At 36.9% G+C, this 25669-nt stretch overlaps 1 protein-coding gene across 1 annotated transcript; it reads left to right on the forward strand.

The window, feature by feature from the left end:
* gpr4 (G protein-coupled receptor 4) lies at positions 1–21044 on the forward strand. The gene is made up of 2 exons (XM_077208229.1): positions 1–221; positions 16621–21044. The coding sequence occupies exon 2, from the start codon at positions 17033–17035 to the stop codon at positions 18125–18127; it is 1095 nt and encodes a 364-aa protein (XP_077064344.1). The 5' UTR covers positions 1–221; positions 16621–17032; the 3' UTR covers positions 18128–21044.
* Positions 21045–25669: the final 4625 nt, after the last annotated feature.

The following is a 25669-nucleotide window of genomic DNA, read 5'->3' on the forward strand; positions in this document are numbered from 1 at the left end:
GCGCTTTGCAACTTCGCGGTTGTCTCTGCTTTTCCGCTGGTGTGATGTGAAGATAATGATGCTTTAATGTAACTAGTTCTAGATGTTTGTCCGGATCTTCATTTTGGTTAGGGAAACGAGCGTTTTGTTGGGTTTATCGCTGCGCGTGCTGTTTGGAGATGCAGAAAACATCACCTCTGTCACTGTCAGTATGAGTGATTGACCTACGGAAACACTATCATGTAAGTGTCATCATTTAGATTTTACTTGGGTTATGTAAATCTTATGATAAATGGTTATGTTATATAGGCTTTAATCTATTAAATCTTGTTTTCTTTAATAATTACTTAAAATAAATGTTCCAATAGCCTACTGTTGAACAACTTTACAACACAATTGTACTTCTGCTTTATTGCCACGTCTTAATATGCCTCCAGATCTAAAATTATTTAATTTAGACGTGTGCTATATAGACTTTATGCTGATATTGCATAGACATAATTAAAGTTATTGGGGTCATTCTACGAGGTGCCTTTTCCATTTTGTAAAGATTGTTTTCAAAATATGATGGGGAAATAGCAATGAAACGTAACGGTTGATGGCACCAATGTTGACAGTTTTACAGTGCATTTAGTTATATTAAAAGCCTTGTGAGGCGAGCTTACGAAACTACAGGGTATTTACAGTAGGTATATTAAAAGGGAGAAGTAAATGCTGATAATTCTACAGATTTCATAAGCAAATGCATACTGTACAAAACCATCACAAAATAACAGTAAAAGTAGAATGACTCATTTACAGTATGTTGGTTTCTTAGAACAGAGAACACACTATAGAAAACTGCATTTCAAATGTTTTTCATGAGCCATAAATTTAACCTTTTCAATAAGGGGTCTTTGTAAATGACAACAGTCATCCTGTAGTTATAATAGCTTATGTATTAATACATTTAGTTTGATGCTCGAGTGTTCTTTCCACTGAATTCCTCTGTTGAACACATGTGGGTTATAGTGTGTGCAACGCACGCTCCATTTCTCACGATTTAACAAGCAATTTAACAAGCTATAAAATGCCTTTGGCAGTGTTTACAGCAAGTCAGTTCAGTTGTATTGTGTACAGCACAATATATTTTCATTCACATTTAAGGATCAGTTAAACAGTTTTTGCATTTCCCTTTTTGGCAGCAAATGATCAAAATATATGAAAACGACACCACAGCAGTTGTGTTTCATATCTCATTTCAGCTCAGTAGCTGTAGATGTAATACAAAATGAATTCAATACAGTGGCTTTGCATTGAGATGTGTGTATTCTCTTCTCCTCGCTGTAATTTGTGGCGGACTTTGTTTCGCACAGCATCTTGTTCTCTCCAACATGTGGCTGGTCATTTAGAGGCAAAGGGCATGTGGCACGTGAATTGGTTTTATGGAATGTCTTGGCCGATATGGTGTCTCCCTCTCGGTTTTGTTAGGAAACAAACGCAACATTTAATCAGTCCTTTTAAGCAAACAGTAATTGCCCTCTTGGGGATGCGAGATAAGAACTAACATTAAAAGCATGACTAGAAGAGAAGAGTAATCTTACCGTGAACCAATGTCTGCTCCAGTGCCACCCGCCTGAGCTAATAAGAGTGTTTGTGAGGGTAATGTCTGGTTTGAGTACCAGATTGTGTGAGGAAAGCTATAACCCAGTGGCATGGTGGCCCCACAAGTGGCTGTTTTCAAACTTACTAATGAACTCATAACATTTAAGTGTATAATTAAATATGTGGAGTAATTTGTAGTTTGAAACATCAACAGTAGTGGCAGATTTTATTGCGCCAACAGTTCACAGCGAAGGTTGAGGTTAATGACTGCTTCAACAATATGCGTAAGGCTTTATGTGGTCAGTCGTTTTTTCCTCACCTACCATAAATGCAATGCAGTTTCATGGAAAAAGCTAACTCTGATGTAAAGTACGCAGCGTGCTAAGCATATCAGCGAGTTCTATGGAGCGCATTAAACTGTTTAGCAACCTGACTCTGACTTCAGCAGAAACATACCACATGTCAGGCTATATCATATTACAGCATCAGACATTATGCTTATCTTGCATGCCCATCTCACTTCTCAGAGGCTCGTTCAGGATCATGATTAACCCGGCTGAATTCTTGAATGGCTCGATCAGTAGAATCCTGTGCAAACATTCCCTCCATGTCAAGTGGGTTATGTAAAAAAGTGAAAACGCTAACAGTCCACCGGGTCTCCGATGCAGCACATTGTTGTTCGTCTCTCTCCACATTAGACGGTGTAACTCAACACTTTCTGTATTGGCTGTAATCTTCAGCCCCTTGTGGTCCTCTAGACAAAAGTAGAAGCTTTTAGTGAAGCTATTGGTGTAGTCACTTCAGGCAGTATTGACGTGCGAGAATAAAATACGAACGAAGGTTAGGTCACTGTCGACAATTTAGATGGCTCAGAACAAAACGGTTTATACCTTTCCTTTGGCACTTACAACTGCAGCTTTTATCAGGCTTTTGTCGATAACAGAAAAACAACTGTTGAAAAATAAAGCAGGTGATTGATAATATAAGCTTCTAAAACTATGTGTAATTCACAATTTTGAAATAAGGATGCTGTTGTCTGCATGTTCTTTTCTCGTGTAGTTCAGAGGGCTCAGAAGTTGTTTAGTCCGTTTTTTCCTTGAACATGCACGTTCCAGTTAATTATTGTCAAGTTAATATTCATTATCAGCATTGTTATCAACAAGGACTTTTGAAGGACCTATTAAGCTTTTATTATTAGACTTTTATTAGAAGGTAATGAATGAAGTGTGTCTTTACGTTTTGGGAGGACTCAACCTAAGCTGTCTATTAAGTATTTAATACAACATTCTTTAAAAAAAATGGCATATATGGTTTTATGAAGAACTTTTAACATCCATTTTTAACCTTTCCCTTGCACAAAAGGTTCTTTATAGTGGAAAAAGGATATTTACATCATTAAAATGTTCTTCACACTAAAGGCAAAGTCGCATTAGCAAAATTTCTTGATCAAAAAAGCTCCATTGTCAACAGTGTAGCGATGCATGAAGCACAGCTTACACAGGGTCACTTTCATACCAAGAAGCTTTCGGTTGGTCAACACCACAAATTTGCATGACCAACTTGAACGAGAACAAAACTTGCCATCACATGAAAATAAGTCATGGGGTTTCCTATTAAAATGACTGGATTTCGCCAAGCTAACTGGATCTTGCCAAGCAACAGTAAATGTGACCACGCCTTAGAATTATTTTTTATTTTTAAGAGCTGTACACTGAAAGGTTCTTTGAGGAATCCAAAATGGTTGTTCTACTCTTTATTTTTTAGAGTGTAGGAAAGGAGAAAGTACACACAAGCAATCACAAACAATACCAGAAATGTGCAACCTTTTTGCTTGAGGACATAATGACAGTAAAAATTATATCAGTTATGGCCTTCATTTGAATACACTTTTGTGAGTCTTGAAGCAGATTTTTCTTGAAGTTCTCCTCAATTTTTCATGGTGATTTTCAACTCTTTACCCTATCCTGACCCTACTAAACTATTTGGCCACTTCACTGTCACATAAACTAATCCGTCTCTGCTTTGAAGTTTTTCTCAGCATGACACTGCATCTAGTTTCCTTTTAAACATCGCTTTGGTTTTTTTGCAAAGCAGGTGCCAGCAATTTCCTCGTCTGTGCTACATTGCTGCCAAGTTACAGCCTGTCAACACAATCGCAGAATAAACATAACAATAGCAGAAGTGGACCAGATGCACCAGATGAGATGTGGAGGTGTTTCCTCTGAGCTTTATCAAAAAAACAGCATGAAGCCAGCCGAGTGAGCATGAAGAGAATTTAGTGTTGAACTTTCTCTCGCTCTGTTTCTCCCCTTTCTTCATGTTTTCTGTCTTCAGAAAACATATCGTCGTGTTGATGCCTCCTCTAATTGCGATTCGGGGGAAAGGTGATTAGCATTTGTGACCATGCCTAAAGCAGCCGACCAGTTTAAGCCAAATTAAACCTCACCAATAAAACTCTTGACTGGGGACTTGAGTGGAAAATGTGTCACTTTTATTGAAGTCATTAATTCGCCTTGCAGGATGCCTGCCCTGGTCTCTCTAGAGACACACGGCCGGCTCTCCACTGGAGCATAAAACACAGTTAGGAAAGGATTAAATACCTACCCTGAATCAATACCAAGGGAGACAGGCAGTTCTTACTCAGCTCACCTGCCATGGTCAGCCTGCTATGTGGTCGCTGTGTACTGATATAATGGACCGTTCCTTGTAAAGCACATTGCCCCTCTCTTTTACACAAGAACAAATAAAAAGGACCAATGATCGGTGGTTACAAAGGAAGATTTTGTTAAGTATCGCTTAATTTAACAGTTGAAGTGAGTTATCCGAGTTGGCAAAATCAGAATTTAATCTATTAATTAGTTTAATATGGATGAAAAACCTGACATTTTCACAGAAGCTGTTTAAATGAAGTCCATAAATGATGTTTATTGTCATTATGACCTCAGGCACAGAGGTTAATTTGTGTGTAATTCAAAGGTTAAGAAGTTTCATTTTGAGTATCTCTGAATGTTTGGATATTTGCTTATGTGTGTGTGTGCATATGTGCATGTCTGCATAGAAAGAGACTTACAAGGAAGTCAGATGTGTTTTTTTTTCTATGCTTATTTAATGTATAACTTACACAATGAGTTATAGCGGTTTTAAATAAGTAAAAGGGATTGTTCGTCCACAAAAAGAGATATTCACAATATCCAGATTTTTTTATATACACTACTGTTGAAAAGTTGAGTCAGAATTTTTTTTAAATACACATAAAGAAATTAAAAGAGCCATTCAACAATAAAGAAGCCCACATGAATTATGTCATTTAAAAAAAAAAAAAAAATTGAAGCAATATTTGAGTGAAGACAGAAATTGTTATTTACCGAAATTCTCCCCATAAACAGCAGCACAAAAATCTCAATCTCGTTTAGACATTTAAAAAAATTGCTGCAGTGATGAGACACATGATAACTATTATGTGTGAAAACATGCATGCAGCAGTGACATTTGAGAGCTCAAAAGGAAGTTGAATTTTGGTCTGTTCCTTGCATAAAGGATATAAATCATAATGACTTCAGAAGACATAAATAGCACATGAGTACTATAAACCAATTTTTTTTGCTGTCCTTTTTGGAGCTTGACAGTTCCTGGTCATTGTGTGCTTTCCACTTATGTTTCATTGTTGGAGGCAAACCATATCCTTCAATAACTGTTACAGTAACGCGACTACAATGGATATATAGCGAGCCGGCATTCCAGAGGGTTTAAAAGTTGAAATGTGAAGCACATATTTTGTTAAAGCACTTTAATTAATCATTTAGTTAAGCCCTTGGTTATTTATTTATTTTTACTGTAAAGTTGTCTAAATCATTCTTTTTCACGTGGGACTACTTTTCTAGGTACATGAACTTCTAGTTTATTACATTACAAACATGATGGGGGTGGAGTGTGTTGCATGTAAATGTTCCCTTTCTGGAGTTGAAAACATTTGTTGTAACTACACAGGCAAGGTCAATGAGTGATTCTATCACTCTCATGATCATGTATACTATTGAAGCATTGTGTTAATATTAATAATAGGCATTTTAGTGTTTGCAGCCTGGCCTTGTGCTCACTGAACTATGTGTTAATGTGTTCACTGTGCTATTTAAGTTGATCAGCTTGATTTTTCAGTTTGATCAGTCTAGTTGTGCATCTGTGAACAACAAACACCATTGATGAATTGGACAGCGTTTTCAAACTGTCAGATGGCAGCATGGTGCTGTGAATGATCTGGTTATGCCCTCAGGTAGACACCATGAGTTTGTGTCCTGCCTAGCTACCTGCTTATTCATCATGCTGAGCAGTCTGAGACCCAATTGAATTAGTTCCCTTTCAGTTGCCCAATGTTCTTGTGTTAAAAGCCTCTGCTGTTTAAACAGCCAGGTGGGTCCTGGCAGTAAAAAAGTTTAGTTGGGCTTCTTGCACCACTATCATCACACTGAAGTCATCATGTCACACTTAAAGGAGCCAGGTTTCAAAGAAAATAACCATATTATTCATCACTGGTAATGACACCTTCATCAGCTCTTTTGTACTATTGGCTGATGCAGACCGCAAGACCAGAATGCTGTAAGTCTGTAATTATTTATCTTTGAATGATTCCGGTTTTTTCCACTAAAACGTCACTCTAGGACAGGAAAGACTGCTGGAGGGAGAATATGTCTGGATAACATCAGGAATATATTCATCTGTAGACTAATCGCTAAATATAATTCTGACACATTGACCCGTTTTGCAATAGTTGATTTTCTTTTATTCGAGTTTGTGTTCCTGTGTTATTAAATTAGTTTAAAATGTACTGGCAGAGCATAGACAGTCCCTGTTCCTCTTTTTTCCCCCCGTTTCATAACATGTACAATCGTTATGACCTTTGTAGTTGCATGCTTAATATCTGAGGAAATACATTGCAGGTGCTAAACCAGATCTGAATGGTGTTACATAAGTTCAAAATGCATGGCTTCATTTTGAAAGCTTAAGTAGAAAAATTATAAGTTGACAGAAAACTTACTCTGCTTTGTGTATGATGTCTATCATAAATTACAAAAAAATTATTATATATTTAATATAAGTTGCTTTGTGACATGAAAGTCAAAAAATTAAATTGTATGCCTTTATTATAGCATCTTTAGATAGATGGGAAACTATACTGCATTCTTAAACAATTATCATAATAATTGTCTGAAATATATTATTAGATAAATAAAAGCAACGTTTAACTCAAAAACTTTAACTCGTAACAAAGGTGTATTATATGAGTGTATGTGATCTTTTTAATCATCTTTATCCCTTCGCTAGTTAATTTTTTTTTTTTTTTTTGCAATGTGACAAATGAATGTTTAGTAAATAGTTCATGTAGGTCATAAAATCTGATTGCATAGTAATGATAGAAAATAATAGTTATCAAAGTACTGTTTGAAATAGTTTTAGATTGACTATAGTATGTAAATTATGATAAAATCACAAAGAGTGTAGATATTTCAATGACATAAGATTTAATACATTTTTAAAAGTTACATAATTTTTTTTGTCCCAATGAGGAAAACAGCTTAAAATCATCACACTTAAAGGTTGTATCAGTGATTTCAGGCCCAAAAATAAATGTCTAATCTTTCCTAACGATCCGCTAGCTTCCCGTCCCATAAGCATGCCGTCCAAAAGCCGCGTCTCTGTAGGCAGCGTAGGCTCTGAGATCTGCACACAAAAACAAATGTGTACAACCACCACTCAAAACCAAAATAAAGTGTTCCAACCAATCACTGACAGGGACGGGTGTTGTGAGGTTTTGCGCTCGTGCACGGCTGGACGCGAAATCGGAGCAACACCCGCCCCTGTCAGTGATTGGTTGGAACACTGTTTATTTTGGTTTTGAGTGGTGGTTGTACACATTTGTTTTTGTGTGCAGATCTCAGAGCCTACGCTGCCTACAGAGACGCGGTTTTTGGACGGCATACTTATGGGGCGGGCAGCTAGCGGATCATTAGGAAAGATTAGACATTTATTTTTGGGCCAGAAATCACTGATACAACCTTTAAGGCCCTTTCACACCAAGCACGATAACTATAAAGATAACGATAAAGATATAATTCTAAAAATCGTTCTCCATATTAAAGAATAACAAAGTTCACACCACAACTATAACGATAAAGATATGAGGAACGATATCGTTGGGATCACTTTCAGAACGATTTTTCCAGCTGTCGAACGATAAAAACACTGACAGCCAATCAGAATCCATTCTAATTGAAAGGTCTCGTGCATTTAAAATGGCAGATGACATTGCAGAGAAGTTAATCGTCGAGGTACAAAAAAAATCCTCCATTGTTTGACAAGTCAAACCCCCTTTTCAAGGATAGGTTGAAAAAAATGTATATATGGAAAGCAATCAGTCGTATCCTGGGAATAAATGGTGAGAAGTATTAACGATGAGATATTATGCTGTTTAATAGCATAGTGTAACAAAATTACCTAAGGTAGGCTATCCAGTGCTAGTTTTGACAACATTGCTGAAGTTGCAGTGAAAAAGGCGTTGCCTAAACATAAAGGTGTTGACTAGGCGATGTTTTTATCCCATCATTGACTTCGTCAGCTAAATTCACTGTTAGATTAGATCGATTACACTAGACTTGCTAAATTCACTGTTTAGATGCGCTCGGAACATAGCATGCTGGCTGAGGACATCTGCTGGCAAAGACGTGTAAAGGCAATAAGAACAGCAAAAACATATTCAATGACATGTTGTTAACAGCAATTATAATAAAATTCGGATTCTCGCAACTCCTCTTGTCTTTTAAGGACATCGTGTACCTAAAAGCGCCCGTTTTTCTTTTGATATTTTTTTGTAACGTAAAGCAGCAGCAGGTCATCCATTTTCGCTACTTTGAAACCGCAGCTCTGGCCCGCGCCTGCTTAGAATAAAAAGGCCGTTATCGGTCATTGGTGTGGACGCATTTATAGTTATCGTGCCTTACGGCATGAGGTAAGAGCCTTCTTTTTTGTACCTCATCGTGTGAACGGACCTTAAAGGGTATTTAAACCCCTGGTCAGAGCCTGACTCCACCCACCGGCAATATTTGAAAAATGCTGGAAAAGTGGGCAGAGCCCAGCGGAGGGGGGCGTGCACCTGAGATGCATCTGTTTGTATGGAACCTGCCTACGTCACCAACGACCACTGCGTCACGAACAACCGCAAACATCCAATAGGAAAATAAATACAACTGCAGTAGCCACCGTTCAACCTGAAGAGGGCAGTTTTTAAACCATATATTGTAGAATTAAAACACTTTAAACCCAAATGTCAAAAAAATTACTGGAATCAATGAACAGCATTTATGAAGCTCCATTCTTACAGATCATTAACTAAAAAAAGTTGTTTTAGTGTTTTAGTGTTTTTTGGAAAAAGTAAATGCAGAAAGTTTTCTGTGATTCTCTGGTGATGGGTAGATTTAGGGGTAGGGTTAGTGCGTGGGCTGTGTAAGGGGATAGAATATACCGTTTGTACAATATAAAAATCATTATGTCTATGGAAAGTCCCTATAAAACATGAAAACACAACATGAGTGTGTGTTTTAACAAGAAGAGATTTTTATTTCTTTGAAATGTTTCCATGTTACAAAGGATGAAGACATTGGTACCAGCAGGGAAAGTTGTCAAATCTCACCAGTCAACAATCTAGCCGTTAAAAAAAGCCGTTAACCACAGGACTTGACCTCGCCTTGTGCTGTATTCTCCAGGGCTAGGCATGAACCTGATATGACAGCAGTGAATGCATTAGTCTAAACGGCAGGACAAATGTGTTTCTTTTCTGAATTGTATGCATATTTATTATATAGTTGACCAAAATGGGTTTTTGTAATGGTTGACGCCAATACCAAATGTAATGTATTGATGTATGTCATACTGTCTAATGACAGCAAATAAGATGTACACATATTTGACAAATGAGCACTTATTTAACTCTACTTACTCAAAATTCAATAAATAGGTGAAAGCAGAAATGATTTGTTTTCCATTGAAAATGCAATATATCGGTCTATCGTACGCTCATGGTTCTCACCTGCATTTCTTCATTTGCATTTTTCATGCGTGTTTTTCCCTCATGTGGCATGTAATAACTGTGGTGAAACAACCTGTTAGGCTTGTGATTGTAAGCTTTGAGTGAGAACTGGAGAGGACTTTTAAGGTTTAATAAGATGACTTTCCTCGAAAAAATAAGGTTTCTGAGGGCTGCTTTTGACTGAGCTCTTGCTGCTGGGCGAATTCAGGAACAAAGTCGAATCACCCAGCCTGTTGTAGAACTTTTCACTTTCATGGAATACAGGACATTTTCTGGTGTTTCCTTGTACCACAGCTGCACAAACCTTACCAAACAGGTATTATTGGAAATTATGAGAAATAAATAGGCCTATTTACATCAGTGTCGTTGTGCATCTATAAACTTGGGTACATCTGTTGTCACCTTTGATATGGGCTTCATATAAGGTGTTATCTAGCTTTAGATCTAGCTGTCCTTTTGTCCTTCCCGTGGACATTTTAATGAACCTTACTTGACCCCGGTGTCTGTTGTGCATCTAGGAGTTTTGCCAGGCCTGGCTATTGTATCCTTGATCTGATCTCCCACTAATGAGTGAATAAATGAATAATCAGTCGTTTCTATTTTAGATTCCTTTTTTCTGGATGCCTCTCTCTCGCCCTGTCTTTCTCTTCCTCTCTCTCCCCGTCTCTCTCCAGCTCTTTCATTAAGAAATAGCGGAAAGACCCGTCTCTCAGCACCTACTGATTGGAAAGCTGCCGGCTCTCTTCTTTAAATACTAACTGTATTTGTTATTGTGAGGGTGATGTGATAACATTGGGTCTTTCCCATCAGACCAGGAAGGGGGAGATTTAAGGCAAGAGGGGTCTTGTTAAGGCCATTGTGTTTACACTCATTATTTAGTATGACCCCGTAGGGCGAACCACGACGACTGTCACAAAACATAAAGCTGTTAATAGCTCTGACACGATCCATCTGGCAGTGTCCGAGACTAGTTTGTCACTCTTAGTTATGCTTGCGCACTGAAAAATGCAAGTCATAAAATCATTATGTATGCAACGGTTTGTTTTGGATGGTATTTCTGAAGAAACCTTCAATTTGTTCTTCAAACTGGACAATAACAACATTTGTAATTTCATGACAGAGGCAGTGCCTTGGGAGACCAGGTCATTCAGGGGTCAAGTGTCCATAGCCTTCCTTTTCCTATTAATTTTCCCTGCACAAAAAAAAGTGTGTTTCACACAACAAATCGAAACTGTATCCACAGGAGCGGATAACAAAATTGACATTTAAGCCATTGGGAGTAAGGCTGATTTGATTAAGATAATTACCGTATTTAGACACATTTAAAATGGAACCTAATTAAACAGGCTTTCTCGGAACATGATCACATTTTGCAAGAATTGATTAGCATTTTTTATGTATGGAGGAAAGGAAAACAATATTCGGCCTAGCTTTTGTAATAGATTATATTTTGAAGCAATAGTTGGTGACTGCCCAGACTTAATGTTTCTTATGCAACATGCTTTAACCTTGGGCAGTCGGTCTAATAGATCAGAAACTTTTGCCATTAAATAAGTTCTGTATGTTCCGTTCCTTCAACATTACAGCTTAATCTTTGGCTGGGAAGGCAGCTTTTGTATTTGTTAGTTATTTACATTTGAACTATTCCAGTCTTAAAAAATGAAAAAAGGTGAAATATCTATCTATCTATCTATCTATCTATCTATCTATCTATCTATCTATCTATCTATCTATCTATCTATCTATCTATCTATCTATCTATCTATCTATCTATCTATCTATCTATCTATCTATCTATCTATCTATCTATCTTCCACAGAAAAAATAAATACAAACATTTTTAGAACGACATGAGGTTGAGTTAATGATGACAGAAGTTTAATTTTTTGGGTGAACTGTCCGTGTATCTCTGGTGAAAATATGATGCAAGTGTGTAGTCACTGATGCTGACAGTTGGCAAAAATATCATACACTCAGTGTGCCATAGTCGTACAAATCACATTTTGGACACATGTCCCAAAGTTTGAGTTTGAATTAAGGCAGCGGCTATTTACACTAAGTGAAAATAGCAATATTTTCTTTTGCACTAAAATATGTAATGTAAATAGTAGTTAGATGTACTTTGTAGTAAGTGTAAAGTTATTAGATTCAATTTATACTTAATTTAAATAGTGGCAGATACAGGCTATGTATACCAAGCACATTAAAACAGTATGCAATAATAACAACATATATATATATAATATAATATGTTGTTATTATTGCATACTGTTTTAATGTGCTTGGTATATATATATATATATATACGTATATATATATATATATATATATATATATATATATATATATAATGTTTACAACATAAGTATAAATGTTTATATTTCATAAAATCATTAAATAGATGCCGTCTTATTGGGAAAATAAAGCCCTCCCTACTTTATTGCATTTACTGCAAATAGACCCTCCGTTGAATCAAACACCTCCTTTCGCTGATCATTTCCTGAAAAGAAAAAAAAATTTTTTTTAAGAGTATCAGCCCCTATCTTCTGCATTAATCCTGACTTATTTTATTATATTTGAATCCATACAGCTTCAATTTCTTTTAAAAGAAGTGTCATGTATTTGCTGGATTACATATCTATAATCTATCAAACAGAATGGAGAATCTAATGTCTTCTGACATTTTTGTCTTTATGCCTCCCTCAACTCAGACCCAAGCTTACAGCCATAAACTAATGAGTAACTTAAGGAGAGCCAATAATTTGAGATCTTTACAAAGTGAGTACAAGAAATGACCATCAAATTGTTTGTGAGCTTTAGCTGCTAGCCATGGCCATTGTTACAATGGAAACTTATTCACTCTGGTGGTCTAACACACATGTAGTGAAACAGGTTTCAGGTTATGACGTGATTAAAATTGTGTGTAAATTAGAGAAAGCCAACAACGCAACCCTATTAGAACACTTCTATTTCACTACCAGAGTTTCACACAAATGTTTGAGTCCTGCATTTCAGTCTTTTTTTGTGCCACCACAAATCAAAAAGAAATATAAAATACACTTATAGGAACGGTTGTCATTACTGATAGGTAAAGGATCATTTAAAGAGCCCTGATCTGCCATTATGCAATTTTAGTAAACTGAAATGGAATGCTGTAATGAACACTTCCTGATTACATAAGTGCGGTATAGCTGTAACCACAGTCGAAATTGTATTCAGTTAATTGTGAAGCTCTAACTTTACTGTTATTTCTGTTATGCAGTTTTTTACTAAACATCATTCCAGTTCTATTGAGCGGTCTTCTTGTGAAATATGTTTTTTCAATGACTCCATGATGCATTTTCTTGTCTCATTAGAGACTATAGAGACAATTATTTTACTCTAGAGTGTCAATATTGAGGCGAGTGTGATAGTATCACTGACCACTACCTTTGTGCAGGTGTCCCTGATTATTCATGGTCTCATTTTCAGGGTTATTGGGGCCGACGCTCAGTGTTTTGTTCATTATCTCCACCTGCCTATAGAGGGGAAATAGAGAAACAGGTCTTTATTTGGTGCTTTATGTTGCTACAGTGATCATGGACAAAAGCCAAATATATTTGTTTACACTGTGTTAAAAGATCTTCTCCTTTTGTGTAATGCAAACTTTGATATTATCAAGAGTTGTAAATGCACACAAACTGCATATTTTAATCAGAGATCTCTTTTTTTTTTTTGCATCGTACCAGCCAGTTCTGTCCACCCTCGCTTTTTATCTCCCAACCTGAATGAAAATGAAGTCGGGTTGACAACTTTCCAGTAGTTTACATTCCATCATCTTTAAATCTTTGTCACCCTGTAGTGCTTTCTGTTTTTCTCTATTAAAGGATACATTGTTATCTGCCACTGTGAGATATTGATATTGAAGCAGAATGACAGATTGGATTAGGTCAGGGATTTTAAACCCCTGCTGGCGTATCGGTCACCGTTTCTGGCCCCAGGCAGGGCAGCGGTCCTCTGCGGTTATCTCATATTTCCTACTGATTGAAAAGCATCAGGCTCATAAGCAATTTCTTAAAACTGGTGTCATACTAGGAAAGCTCCCTGGTACCTGATCTGTTTGTTTCACTGTTTTTGACTGGACGCTGTGATGGTCGGTGACAGACATGATAAGGTGTTTTTACCACATTGAAAGCTTTGAATTTCATCTCAAACCTTTCAGAGTCAGAAATTGTAATCAAATAAAGTGCAGGTCCTTTTTAACACTGGGTTTAGAGTAAAGATAAGACATGTTTATTTCCTAAAATAGTGCAAAATAGTTTTTTTTGTGTGTGAGTGTTAGTTGATTTGTCTTGTATCTTATGAAAAACAGTCGTCCATTTTGATTTTGGCTTTTGCAACATTGACAATTAATCTTATCACAATAGCAGTATGATTTTATACAAACTAAATCCTTTTAAGGTAAACCAGTTCACTATTATTCATAACTCTCCAAGGCATCTATTTTCAGTCAAGAAAAGGCATCTACTTAAATGGGGAAATGCTGTTTGCAAAAAAAATTTAATTAACGTATCTGGAACAACTGAAATAAAATCTTTTTCTGCTTTATATCACTGAAATGATGCAATGGTATCTGCCTAAAGGGTTAATTAACTCAAAATTAAATTCTATCCTCATTTCCTCACCTTCATGTTGTTCCAAACCTGTATGACTTTCTTACGTCTGCAGACCAGATAAGATGGTTTAACTATCCCTTCAAGAGGTTTATTTTAAGAGGTTTAATGTTGAAACATCCATTTTATAAGTATTTAAATATGTAATATAGTATTATAATACTTTTAAAATGTTTTAATATTTTATTATTTTAAAAGCACTGGAGTATTGTATTTTTAATTTGTGAAAAAATACATGCATATATTTTAATCCATTACAAGTAAAGCAAGATACGTAATCAATAACTTTTTTAATAACTAATTAACGCATTAATTTTAAATTTACAACAAAATATCTGAGTTACTTTTTTAAATAAGTAATGCACGTTACTTTATTTTCCCAATTATTGACTGACAGCTCTCCTGTCCTCATGTTGACAGAAATCAGGAGTAAGTGCAGAGGCGTTATGTGCACTGTGATAACATGATGCTTATTGTAGTTATAAATAATGAGCTTGTAGACTAAATATAAGCATGCATAATAAAAACAGTGAAATGCAAACTTTGAATATGCAAACCTGCAATAATCATACTGTAAATTACACAAATATACTTTATGTATTTAATCTCACTTTATTAAACAATGTCTTTGCTACTGACCTTTGATGATCCAATTCAACCATATGAATAAGATAAAATTACTTTAATCAGTCATCACATTTGGGTTTCATAGTTTCTATTGCTGAAGTAAGAGTGTTCTTCTGCAATCCAGAATGACAGCACAGCTGAAAGGTTTGTTTGAGCTGCTCTCTGCTGTACAGGTGTGAATTTGCATTTCCTTCAGCCTAAAACTTATTCATTTCACTTTGGGTGTGAAAGGACCTTTACATTTGCCAAAAATAGAACTTTTGTTTGTTTTTGTTTTTTTGTCATTAAAAACCCAGCCTAGGTGGGAAAAAAGTAACGCAAAGTAATTTAATGCATTACTTTCCATAAAAAGTAACTAAATAACACAATTAGTTCAAGTTTTGAGTTGTGAGTTCAAGTTGTCATCATGACTTAAAATGTATCCTTTCCAAGAAAAATGTAAAATCTTGTTATTCTGAAATGTAAAACGTTCCAGTAGGATAAGATGTTTCAGAATGAAAATGATCTTAGTTCAGAAAAAACTGATCTGTTTTATGGTTTAGGAATGTTGTCCGTTATCCCTAGAGCCTGAATCACATTGAGTCATTTCTTCACATTGTTCAGCTATTTCCTTTGAGTCTGAACACTGAAGTGCTTTGAAGTTATAAAATTAGTTACATTTACTTTAAGAGTAAAGACCTAAAATTTCACTAGGATCCTTTTGTGGGAATATTCGGTTCTTTTACTTGTAATGTGTTTGTGAAATAAAATTGTGCAGTCTTTTTTGTTAAATGGATGCTAAGAGATGCACATGCATTGCTACCCAGTTAGTTTGCACACTAGCATCTCTCATTTATCTCTTATGCACAGCCACAGTTTCTATGTGAATGTATAAACATATTGGAAGCAAACAACAAGCTTGGTTTCACTCCAGACACTGTAGCTGTGCCATCACTATGCTTTAAGAACAACACCATTTACTTTGTTTTCCATGATGAGTGTACAGGAGCTTTACATGTGACAAATGATGCAAGTGAAAGTGAAATATTTGTAAAAATATGAAATAATTTAAAAAAAGATAATAAATGTAAAATTATACGTTTTAAAAGATAAATGGTAAATTATTAATAACATTATTTCGACTTTAAACTAATAAAATATGAATAATTTATATATTTTAGTTTGTTTGTTAGGCAAGCAGAAAAATCCTTATTGTTCAGGCGCTTTTCTCTACTGTACTGTATAAATCTGAAAGTTTTTGTAAAAGAGGCTTGCATGCGGAAGGAGCATTTTGGTCACCTGTCAAGGTTTCAACATATTTCCTCGTCCTAGCAGGTACATATAATCTGCTTATCTAAGGAGAGAAAAGACCTCCTACATACCAAGACCTGCACAAATGCATGTACAGAAAGAAACTTCCTCCTAGAGATTTTGTACCAGCAGATAATACCTAAAAAAACTAAATGGAGCTTTGTAATAAATGTTAATTCAGTTGAACTCCAAACAAACAGATGCTAATGCGAGGATGACCGAGGTTAGAGGTGGGAATAGGAAAACATAAGCTCATTGTATCACAGAGCAAATCTAATCTAACAAATGCAAAGCACTGCCCTGGAAAGGACATTTCTCAACAACAAAGATCGCAGAAAAATTTCAGCAACTCATAAATAATGAAGCGTGACTTCTAAACCTCACATAATTGCTCTTTTTCCTCTTTTGCAGATTGATGTTATTGGACAGACCAAAGAAGATTAGTCATTGTGCAACCTTGAGAGATGGAGTTGACCATTTTATTCTGCTGAAAAACCCCAGACCCTACCAGAGACCTCTCCAAGGTGATCATGCACAAGGATTAATGGCAGGTTCTCTTGTGGTCATGTCTTTGACCTCTGAGCCCTCCGAGAGGTTAAAACACTAGCCATGAAATGTGGTAGAGACATGTGACATGTCAGGCCCACCATGCTAGACCAGAGTGGGCTACAGTGTTACTCTCCCTATACAATACATGAAAGCAAAATGGAAACCTTTTGACTTTTTTAAACATGCCTCATTTTTAAACATGGCTTGAGTTTGGACCGTAGAAACCTCAGCCAATTTCAATGATTATATAAGTCTCTGAGGAAGCGAAGAGACCATGTGTAACATCTCAACCTCGTGCAATGTTGCCTCGAACATAGACCAGTTCTTTCAGCCGGTGCTGTATATTATAGTCATCGTCCTTGGCTTCCCCACCAACTGCATGGCCCTGTGGGCCGCGTATATGCAGGTCAGGCAGAAGAACGAGCTGGGGATCTACTTGATGAACCTCTCGGTGGCTGACCTCTTGTATATAGCCACTTTGCCACTTTGGATCGACTATTTCGTTCACCATGACAACTGGATCCACGGGCAAGAGTCCTGCAAGCTCTTCGGTTTCATCTTCTACACCAACATCTATGTCAGCATCGCTTTCCTCTGCTGCATATCTGTGGATCGTTACTTGGCGGTGGCTCATCCCTTGAAATTCGCTAAAGTCCGCAGGGTCAAAACAGCCTTACTGGTCAGCGCGGTTGTATGGATAACCGAAGTAGTTGCTAACTCAGCGCCTCTCTTCCACGATGAACTTTTCAAGGACCGCTTCAACCACACCTTCTGCTTCGAAAAGTATCCCATGCAGGACTGGGTGGCCGGGATGAACCTTTACCGCATTTTTCTCGGCTTCTTGGCTCCTTGGGGTGTGATGCTGGCAGCGTACAGAGGCATCCTGAGAGCCGTGCGCGGTAATGTCTCCACTGAGCGACAGGAGAAGGCCAAAATCAAGAGGCTGGCCCTCAGTTTGATCCTCATCGTCCTACTGTGCTTCGCTCCCTACCACGTCCTCTTGTTGTGGCGTAGCGTGCTCTTCCTCAGCAACCCCTGCGACTGTGGTGCCGAGGAGAACTTGTTTGGTGCTTATCACGTGACTCTGGCGCTCACCAGCCTCAATTGCGTGGCGGACCCAATCCTCTACTGCTTTGTCAACGAAGGGGCCCGTCATGACGTGGGCCGGGCCCTGGCCACCCTCTTGGGTCTCTTCCAGCGGGGCCAAAGCCCAGAGGCGCTTATGGGGGCATCCATCACCGTAGAGACGCCCTTGGCCATGAAGAAGCCTGATTTCTACAGTGAAGTCAAAACGAATGCCTATAAAACTGACATTGAAGTACTTAAAGACGAGTGCCTTCAAATGACCATTCTCAGTGTTAAAAAGTGAAATAAAATGTCAATTGTAAATGTCAATAGCAAAATATTAAACCAAGTGCAATTTTAAAGTCCAAAGAGTACTTCAGTTTTGACATGAACGCATAGTGTATGTGTATAGCCGATCCTCTTTTAAAGTATACTGCATTTGATGATGTACAAACACACTACACATGGGCACTAGAAAGTTTAATCTTTGTCCAGTGTCTGTGCTATTTCTCTCCAGAAGTTATGACCGATAAAAATGTCTTTTAAAATTTAGTTTATTGCATGTATCTCTTAAACCCCTCACACAAGCTCTTGCCAATGTGGTCGTATATTATTGTTGTTGTCGTCGTCTACAGTAGTTGTTATGTCTAATCTTTTTTTTCAACTGTGAAACAAAGGGGCAGCGTCGCTACCTTGTGGAAAAATTACTGCAAAAAAATTCATGTTCAAGCTGCACGTACAGAGTACACATTGCTACGTGTAAAGCCTACGCATTTACTATGCTGTTGACTGAATTTATGGCACGCACAATGTACACTAGGGCTGGGCGATAAACGATAACGATAATTATCGCGATATAATTTTTCTCTATAAAACAATATCAAGAGTTCGATAAATGTTCGATAATGTTTATGCGCCAAAAGCGGAACGAAACTCATTTGAACCGAGCGCCACACGGCCGAGATGGTTCTCACTGCAGAACATGAAATCCACAGGGAGGAGTCGGATCCAGATCCAACTCCTCCCACCTTACATATACCTAAACCTACCAATCTCCGCCCCCTGATCCTTAAACCCACCCCTAATCCCTAAACCCGCCCCTAGTCCTACCCATCTCCACCCCTTGGATCTTGATCCGACTCCTCCCCGAGGATCTCATGTACTGCATTGAGGTGCTACTGGCACGGCCCATTTATCCGCTCGGCTCAAAGTCCAAACCTGTCCAAAGGGCAGTACTGCGCGAGCTCTCTAGAGCAGACGCGTTTACTCTGATCGGCCTCGGTCACGAGATCCAGTGAGAAGCGCTTGAATTCAGCGAAGAACACAAATGTTTCAGTGATTTAAACCAGTTTAAAGGCAGATGAAATAGTGCTGACAAACAGGAGAAACACTGTGCGCAACGATACAGTCAGAATCTGAATTGATTCTGAATCCATTTACCATGGATTTACTGTAACGTTAGCCTAGTAATATTAACTGCGCCATGAAATGTGTGGGATATACATATTGAATTGTATTATATTATTAATGAAGACAATGACTAATGGAATATAATTACAGTATTTAATAATGTATTTAGACTACTGTTTTTCAAACAAATACCATAGAAACCATAAAGTTACATTTTGCCATGACAGTGAGGTGCTATAGGCTATGCCTGGTTTTATCTGTGGTTATCATGATCTAAATGCATGATACTGGATGACCAATGGTTAATTTTAATAAAACTCAAACAGTCAGAATATTACATTCTACCAAATAAAAATGTGGTCGTTTCATTTTTTTTAACAGATGTTACTGTTTTTGTTAATGAACATAAATTTAACATAGTAGTACTAGCTTGAGAACTCACTGTCAAATATGCGTTTCGAGACACAACATGTAATATTAATATTGCAGCCTGCACTGCAAATTGTGCTGAAGATATGTACCATCAAAGTCAGGCAACACAAACCTGTTTCAAGACTTGAAACAATATCCCCCATTATCACATGCAGAAACTAAGAAATATATTTTTCTATTCAGATATTTATTTTGTTAAGGAAAAATAACAAATGTTTGAATGTTCTACCTCAGATTTGTGAAATGTTCACCTGTTTGGCAAGTGTTTGTCATGATATGTTCTGACAATAAAGAGTAGTTTAAAACCACATTTAATGCTCTGGTTTCTAAAACTTTCACTTAGGAGTGAAAATCTGCCTTTAAACTTGAAAGAAATAAAGATTTGACATTTATCGTGATAATTATCGATATCGACTGATATAAAAAATGTATGTATTTTGTATAAAAAAATGTATTTTTTTTGGCCATATCGCCCAGCCCTACTGTACACATACCCTAGTGTATGCGTAAAAACCGAAGTAAATTTTGGCTTGACCAACAGGTTATGTGGAGCATAAAAGAAGGTACTTTGTACAATGTCTCCGTTTTTTTTTTATTTATTTTTTGTTTTTTTGTCCATACAATGGAATACAAAATTTGTATAGACAAACAATTTACGCATTTCTTAAACTACCTTTTTTTGTGTGTGTTTCACTAAAGAAAAGTGAAACAACATGAGGGTGATTAAATGATGACAGAATTATCATTTTTAGCCGAACTATCCCTTTAAGTGTAAATACTTTTTGGGGCCGCTGTACATGAAGGTCCGCTTTCTGAAGATAACTATATCAACACCTATGTGTACCTCAAGTTTTACCTAGAAACACTGTCTATGATGAGGATTAGATGTCAGCAAAGTGTTGATGTCAGAATACCTTCTCCTCTTGAATGTTTTATATGTATACATGCCTGTCATTTGTATCTGTTCTAATAGATTTTGCAGGAAATATACTCTACTATCCCTATTTTGAAATTATTGGTCATTTTAAACAAGTCCAATAATGTCACAGTCAACACAAATAATGGCCAGGCTATTTTAGGTGACATGCATCTTAATACGCTGTGTAAAGTTTTAGCAAGATTCTTTAACAAAACCCTGTCTGAAGGAGCGTGTTTCTCTTAGCCATCTCTTGTTTGATATACTTTATGTACAGTGGCCCACAGATACCCAACATGGAAACAGTTTCCAAACAATGGGCTTTACTGTTTACAGTTTTTTCTTCATTGGGTCTCCAGGTTCCCTGTTTCAGCCTACCAAACTGTAAGTCCTGAATGTCAGCAGTGAGAAAGTGCAATGTACTGGATTTGCTGTTATGCCAAAATAAAACACATGTCAGACATTTTCTGGTGTGTATTGCTCAGCTATTTGCTTTAAATAGTTTTGTTAAATTCTTTCTTTGGCAACAGATGTTGTAAAAGGAAATAAGAGTGATATGTAAATAAGTCAAAGTTATATAATATATAGCTTTGAGAAAACCTTGCCAGAACTATTAGTTGGGAAGACATTATGTGTGATCAAGGGCACTGACACTTAGCTTTATAACCTGAAGTAGATGTTAAGGGTTTACACATGTGGTCATGTAGTTCAGTGGAAAAAAAATATACAACATTAAGGAAAGTCACAAACGTGTCAACGTTGACCATTCACGTGAAGATTAGTCATTCTGATTCCCACCAGTCACTGTAAAGAAGAGTCAAGCTGTGTGTCTGCTGATTAATAGAGCAGAACTGCCAGTAAAATGCTCAGGGGGGAATTCTTACATGGTCTGTAAACACAAGACTTTATCTCCAAAATATTTATGTATGCTGCTAAGTCTGCTAATTCCATCGTGTTGTACACAGGAAAGTTAAATCTTTCTGCACTTGGAATCTGTTTTTCTGTCTCGTTAGTGTTAAATATTACAATTATTTGTTAAGACATTTACTCTTAATAATAACACAAACTTTAAGTGCTTTATCCATCCCTAATAAAATTGTAAAAAGAATAACAAGGGGAATAAAGATTGAATAAAAACTATTTTATTCACTGTCATGTCTTTGAAAAAAAGAAAAATGCAAAATAGTGTTTATACAAAAATGCGAAATCCTCTTTAAGCTGCATGGCCTGTGTGTTTATTAATAGACATGTTCAATGGCATGTGACTTGCCAGCATTTACTTTTACCTTTCAACATCTGTGTGACTGAAGTCATGTCTTCATCCTCCTTCATTCAACAATGTACTGCAGCACACTGGCCATCTGTCCAAGGTCAGTGTTCACTGGGTCACGTTCCTCCTGAGTGAAACACAATGTCTTGGCACTTCAGCTCTTTGTCAGTGCGGTGTGGCTGTCCAGTGACCTGGAAAGGAGTAATGCCAATGGGTTCTTATCTGAAAGTGACAGACAGGACAAACGTGTTGGCATACTGCTCCTTGACAATATTTTGACATTCCATTTAAGAGGAAGAAATTATTCATCAAAATTATTTTTAATTATTATTATTAGTAGTAGTAGTAGTAGTAGTACTATTTAATTTTAATAATTTTAAATATTGGTGCAATTTTGATGCAGGTATATGTATATTGTTGATTGTAACTACCCTTATGAATATTTTTTATGAAGTAGCCTATACTTAAGTATAGATCAAGTATATTTTTAAGTATACTTTAAGTAGTAAGTATACTAATATCAATGTACTAGTAGTAAACTTGTGTACTATTTCAATACTGCTTTGGACTAAATTGGCCCACTTTTTAGTATACAAAAGTATATGTTTAAGTGTACTAAGTGTAACAGTAGTAAACTTTAAGTGCACAATTAACTATGTTTGTACTGCAAGTGAACTTATAAGTATAGTAGTAGTTTACTATTTTTATACTTGTAGTACTTTTTTAGTTTATGAAAGTACACTTTGAAGTATACTCTCAGTTAACTAGGCTACTAGTTTAGTAGTTTTATACTGCAAGTATACTAATAAGATTTCTTTAAGTGAACATAACATCATAGTTATACTATTTATATATTATTTTTACACTTACTGTAAAGTAGCCTATACTAATATGTTCCTATTAAGGTATTATTTTTATACTTGAAATATACCTTTAAGTTAACTGTACTTTAACTCTTTCTTTTTAAAAAAACATTTTATTTTAGCTTCATATACCCTTTTTTATCAACACTTGAATGTGGGTAAGTTTCAATAAAAAAGCAACATTTTAAAGGGGACATATCATGAAAATCTGACTTTTTCCGTGTTTAAGTGCTATAATTGGGCACCCTGCATCTACTAACCCTGAAAACGTGAAAAGTGACTTCCCAGTAACTTTCTTTTGGTAAGCCTTTCTCTGCAAGCATGTCAAAAATTAAGCGATCTGATTTCGCTCCCTTTCTGACGTAGGAAGGGGATTTTATTATAATATTACTTCACCCTGCCAGTTTCCACCCATGGCGCCGCCATTTGGTTTCGCAAGCGCCAACGCAATGGCAAAAGTTCGAGCAAAGCATGCAAACTGTTCTGTCGTTGGCTGCACAGACGAGCACGGAACAGTATTTGACACAACTGTCTTATAAAGACCTCATGGAACTGTCTTGTGTAAAAGTTAAACATGACACAACAGTATGCTACGCAAATCGATGAGATTAACCAATGTAACTACACAACAACTACATATAACCATTCAGAAACGTCAAGGTCCGTCTGTTGAACACAGGCCCAGGGTGGGTAATCGGGAGAATCGGGAGAATTCCCGGTGGGCCGCTTCACTTGTGGGCCGGTCGAGGATTTACTTATTTTTAAAAAAAAATTTTTTTACATTTGTCACGTTAGTCCGGGGGTCTTTCACATTTGAGTGAAATTCGCGTTTGTTATTGTGTCGAGTATCCGAAGGCTCTCTTCTGAACTGCATATAAAGGGGAACACACAAAAACGGTGCGATTTTGGTCACACCCAAAAAGGGGCAACTTTGACAAGCTGTAATAAATGATCTGGAGGGAATTTTGAGCTGAAATTTCACAAACACATTCTGGGGACACCATAGATTTTGAATGCATCTTTTGTAAAGAGGCATAATATGTCACCTTTAAACAAAAAGCTGAGAAAATTGCATTTTTGTCAAAGACTACGTCCGGATCGGATTCAGAATGATGATCAAAACACAGATGGATAGATAGAGTACATTAACATCAAGGGGGTAATTCATCAGCCGGAAACTGAAGCCCCGCGGGGGCAACCATTGTAGCAGACCGTCAACTGCTGTTAGCATTCATTGACACCCATTCACTTTGACGTCACTTTGACAGCGAATAACTTTACATCTGAGGCGTCCAAAGACTTCATTTGTCCATTATTTATTTCTAAAGAAACACGACAATGTATAAAGGGCTCCATTACTTTGTATCTTAAGCTATGGCCCCGTAGAAGCCGTTTTTGTAAAAATAGGTACAAAAATTTGCAAAGATATTTGACATGAGGGTGAGTAATTTATTTTTTTATTTTTATTTTTGGGTGAACTAACCCTTTAAGAAAGCACTTGCGATGCACAAAAAATGTCTGTAGATACAAAATAAAAACCTCAAGAACCCACTTACTTTATGCACTTGTGTAATCTGCGCATTAAAAGTCTTGCAGTATGATTTAACGTTATTTGCTTGCTGTTGGGTGTTGGTAATCAGCAGAGCAAATTGGGAGGCAAAGCCCTTATTTTCCACAAGAGATTCTCTCTCACTTACTGACATCCTCATGAGGAATACTACAGCAAAGAGGACCGAAGCAGACACATTTCCAGCAATAAAACATGTAATTGGTTGAGTGTCATTTAAATTGCAAGAGAACGGCTGAAGTGGTGATGCATTTTTTAAACACTGTGGTGTTGAGGATTGGATGTCTCGCCAACATACTGTGGCACTTTAAATGCATGAGGCCTGGCTTATGTTGTTATAAAAAGCGTAAGATGATGTATTCTGAGAAAAGGCATCAGTGTGTAGGCCTACAAAGAGAATTTTTTTTCTTTTCATATTCATGCTTGAAAAGCTGAGAACTATAATCAAAATTTGTTTCACTGCACTTTAAACAATGGTAAAGTGATTTTTTGGGGGACTTTCTATCATGGCTCACTGATTTGACCTTGTGTCCATCAGCTGTGTTGTGTGTAGGCTAATAGACCGAACTCAATCTGCCTCATACTGTAACAGGTTAAATTGCATTGTATCTGTATGTGTGTGTGTGTGTGTGTGTGTGTGTGTGTGTGTGTGTGTGTGTGTGTGTGTGTGTGTGTGTGTGTGTGTGTGTGTGTGTGTGTGTGTGTGTGTGTGTGTGTGTGTGTGTGTGTGTGTGTGTGTGTGTGTGTGTGTGTGTGTGTGTGTGTGTGTGCGTGTGTGTGCGTGTGTGTGTATAATATTAATTTAAATACTATCTATTTTTAAGTTATATATACCATTAAAAATGTAGGGGTCAGTAAGATTGAACGAAAGACATTTATAATGCAATTAAAAATCTGTTCATATGAACTTTCATGGTTTCCACAAAAATATTATGGAGCACAACTGTCTACATCATTATAGGAAATGTTTCTTGAGCAGCAAATCTGCGTATTAGAATGATTTCTGAAGGATCATGTGACACTGAAGACTGGAGTAATGATACTGAAAATTCAGCTTTACCCAGGAAGAAATTATTAAAATAGAAAAAAAGTTATTTTAAAAAATCACAATACTACTGTTTTTTGTGTATTTTTTGATCAAATAAATGCAGCCTTGGTGAGCATAAGAGGTGTCTTTCAAAAAGATTACAAAATCTTGGCGCAGTGGAGGCGCAGTGGATAAGACACATGCCTTTGGTGTGAGAGACCCGGGTTCGAATCCACTGTGAGACACCTATGTGTTCCTGAGCAAGACACTTAACCCCTAGTTGCTCCAGAGGCGTGCGACCTCTGACATATAGCAATTGTAAGTTGCTTTGGATAAAAGCGTCAGCTAAATGGATAAAAAA

This window comes from Siphateles boraxobius, unplaced genomic scaffold (genome assembly GCF_051911475.1).
Source record: "Siphateles boraxobius isolate OS27281-9 unplaced genomic scaffold, OSU_SipBor_1 6, whole genome shotgun sequence".
Classification (NCBI taxonomy): Eukaryota; Metazoa; Chordata; class Actinopteri; order Cypriniformes; family Leuciscidae; genus Siphateles; species Siphateles boraxobius.

What these genes read in the sequence shown, in the direction of transcription:
- gpr4 (XM_077208229.1), top strand. Translation starts at nt 17,033, where the DNA reads ATGTGTAACATCTCAACCTCGTGCAATGTTGCCTCGAACATAGACCAG.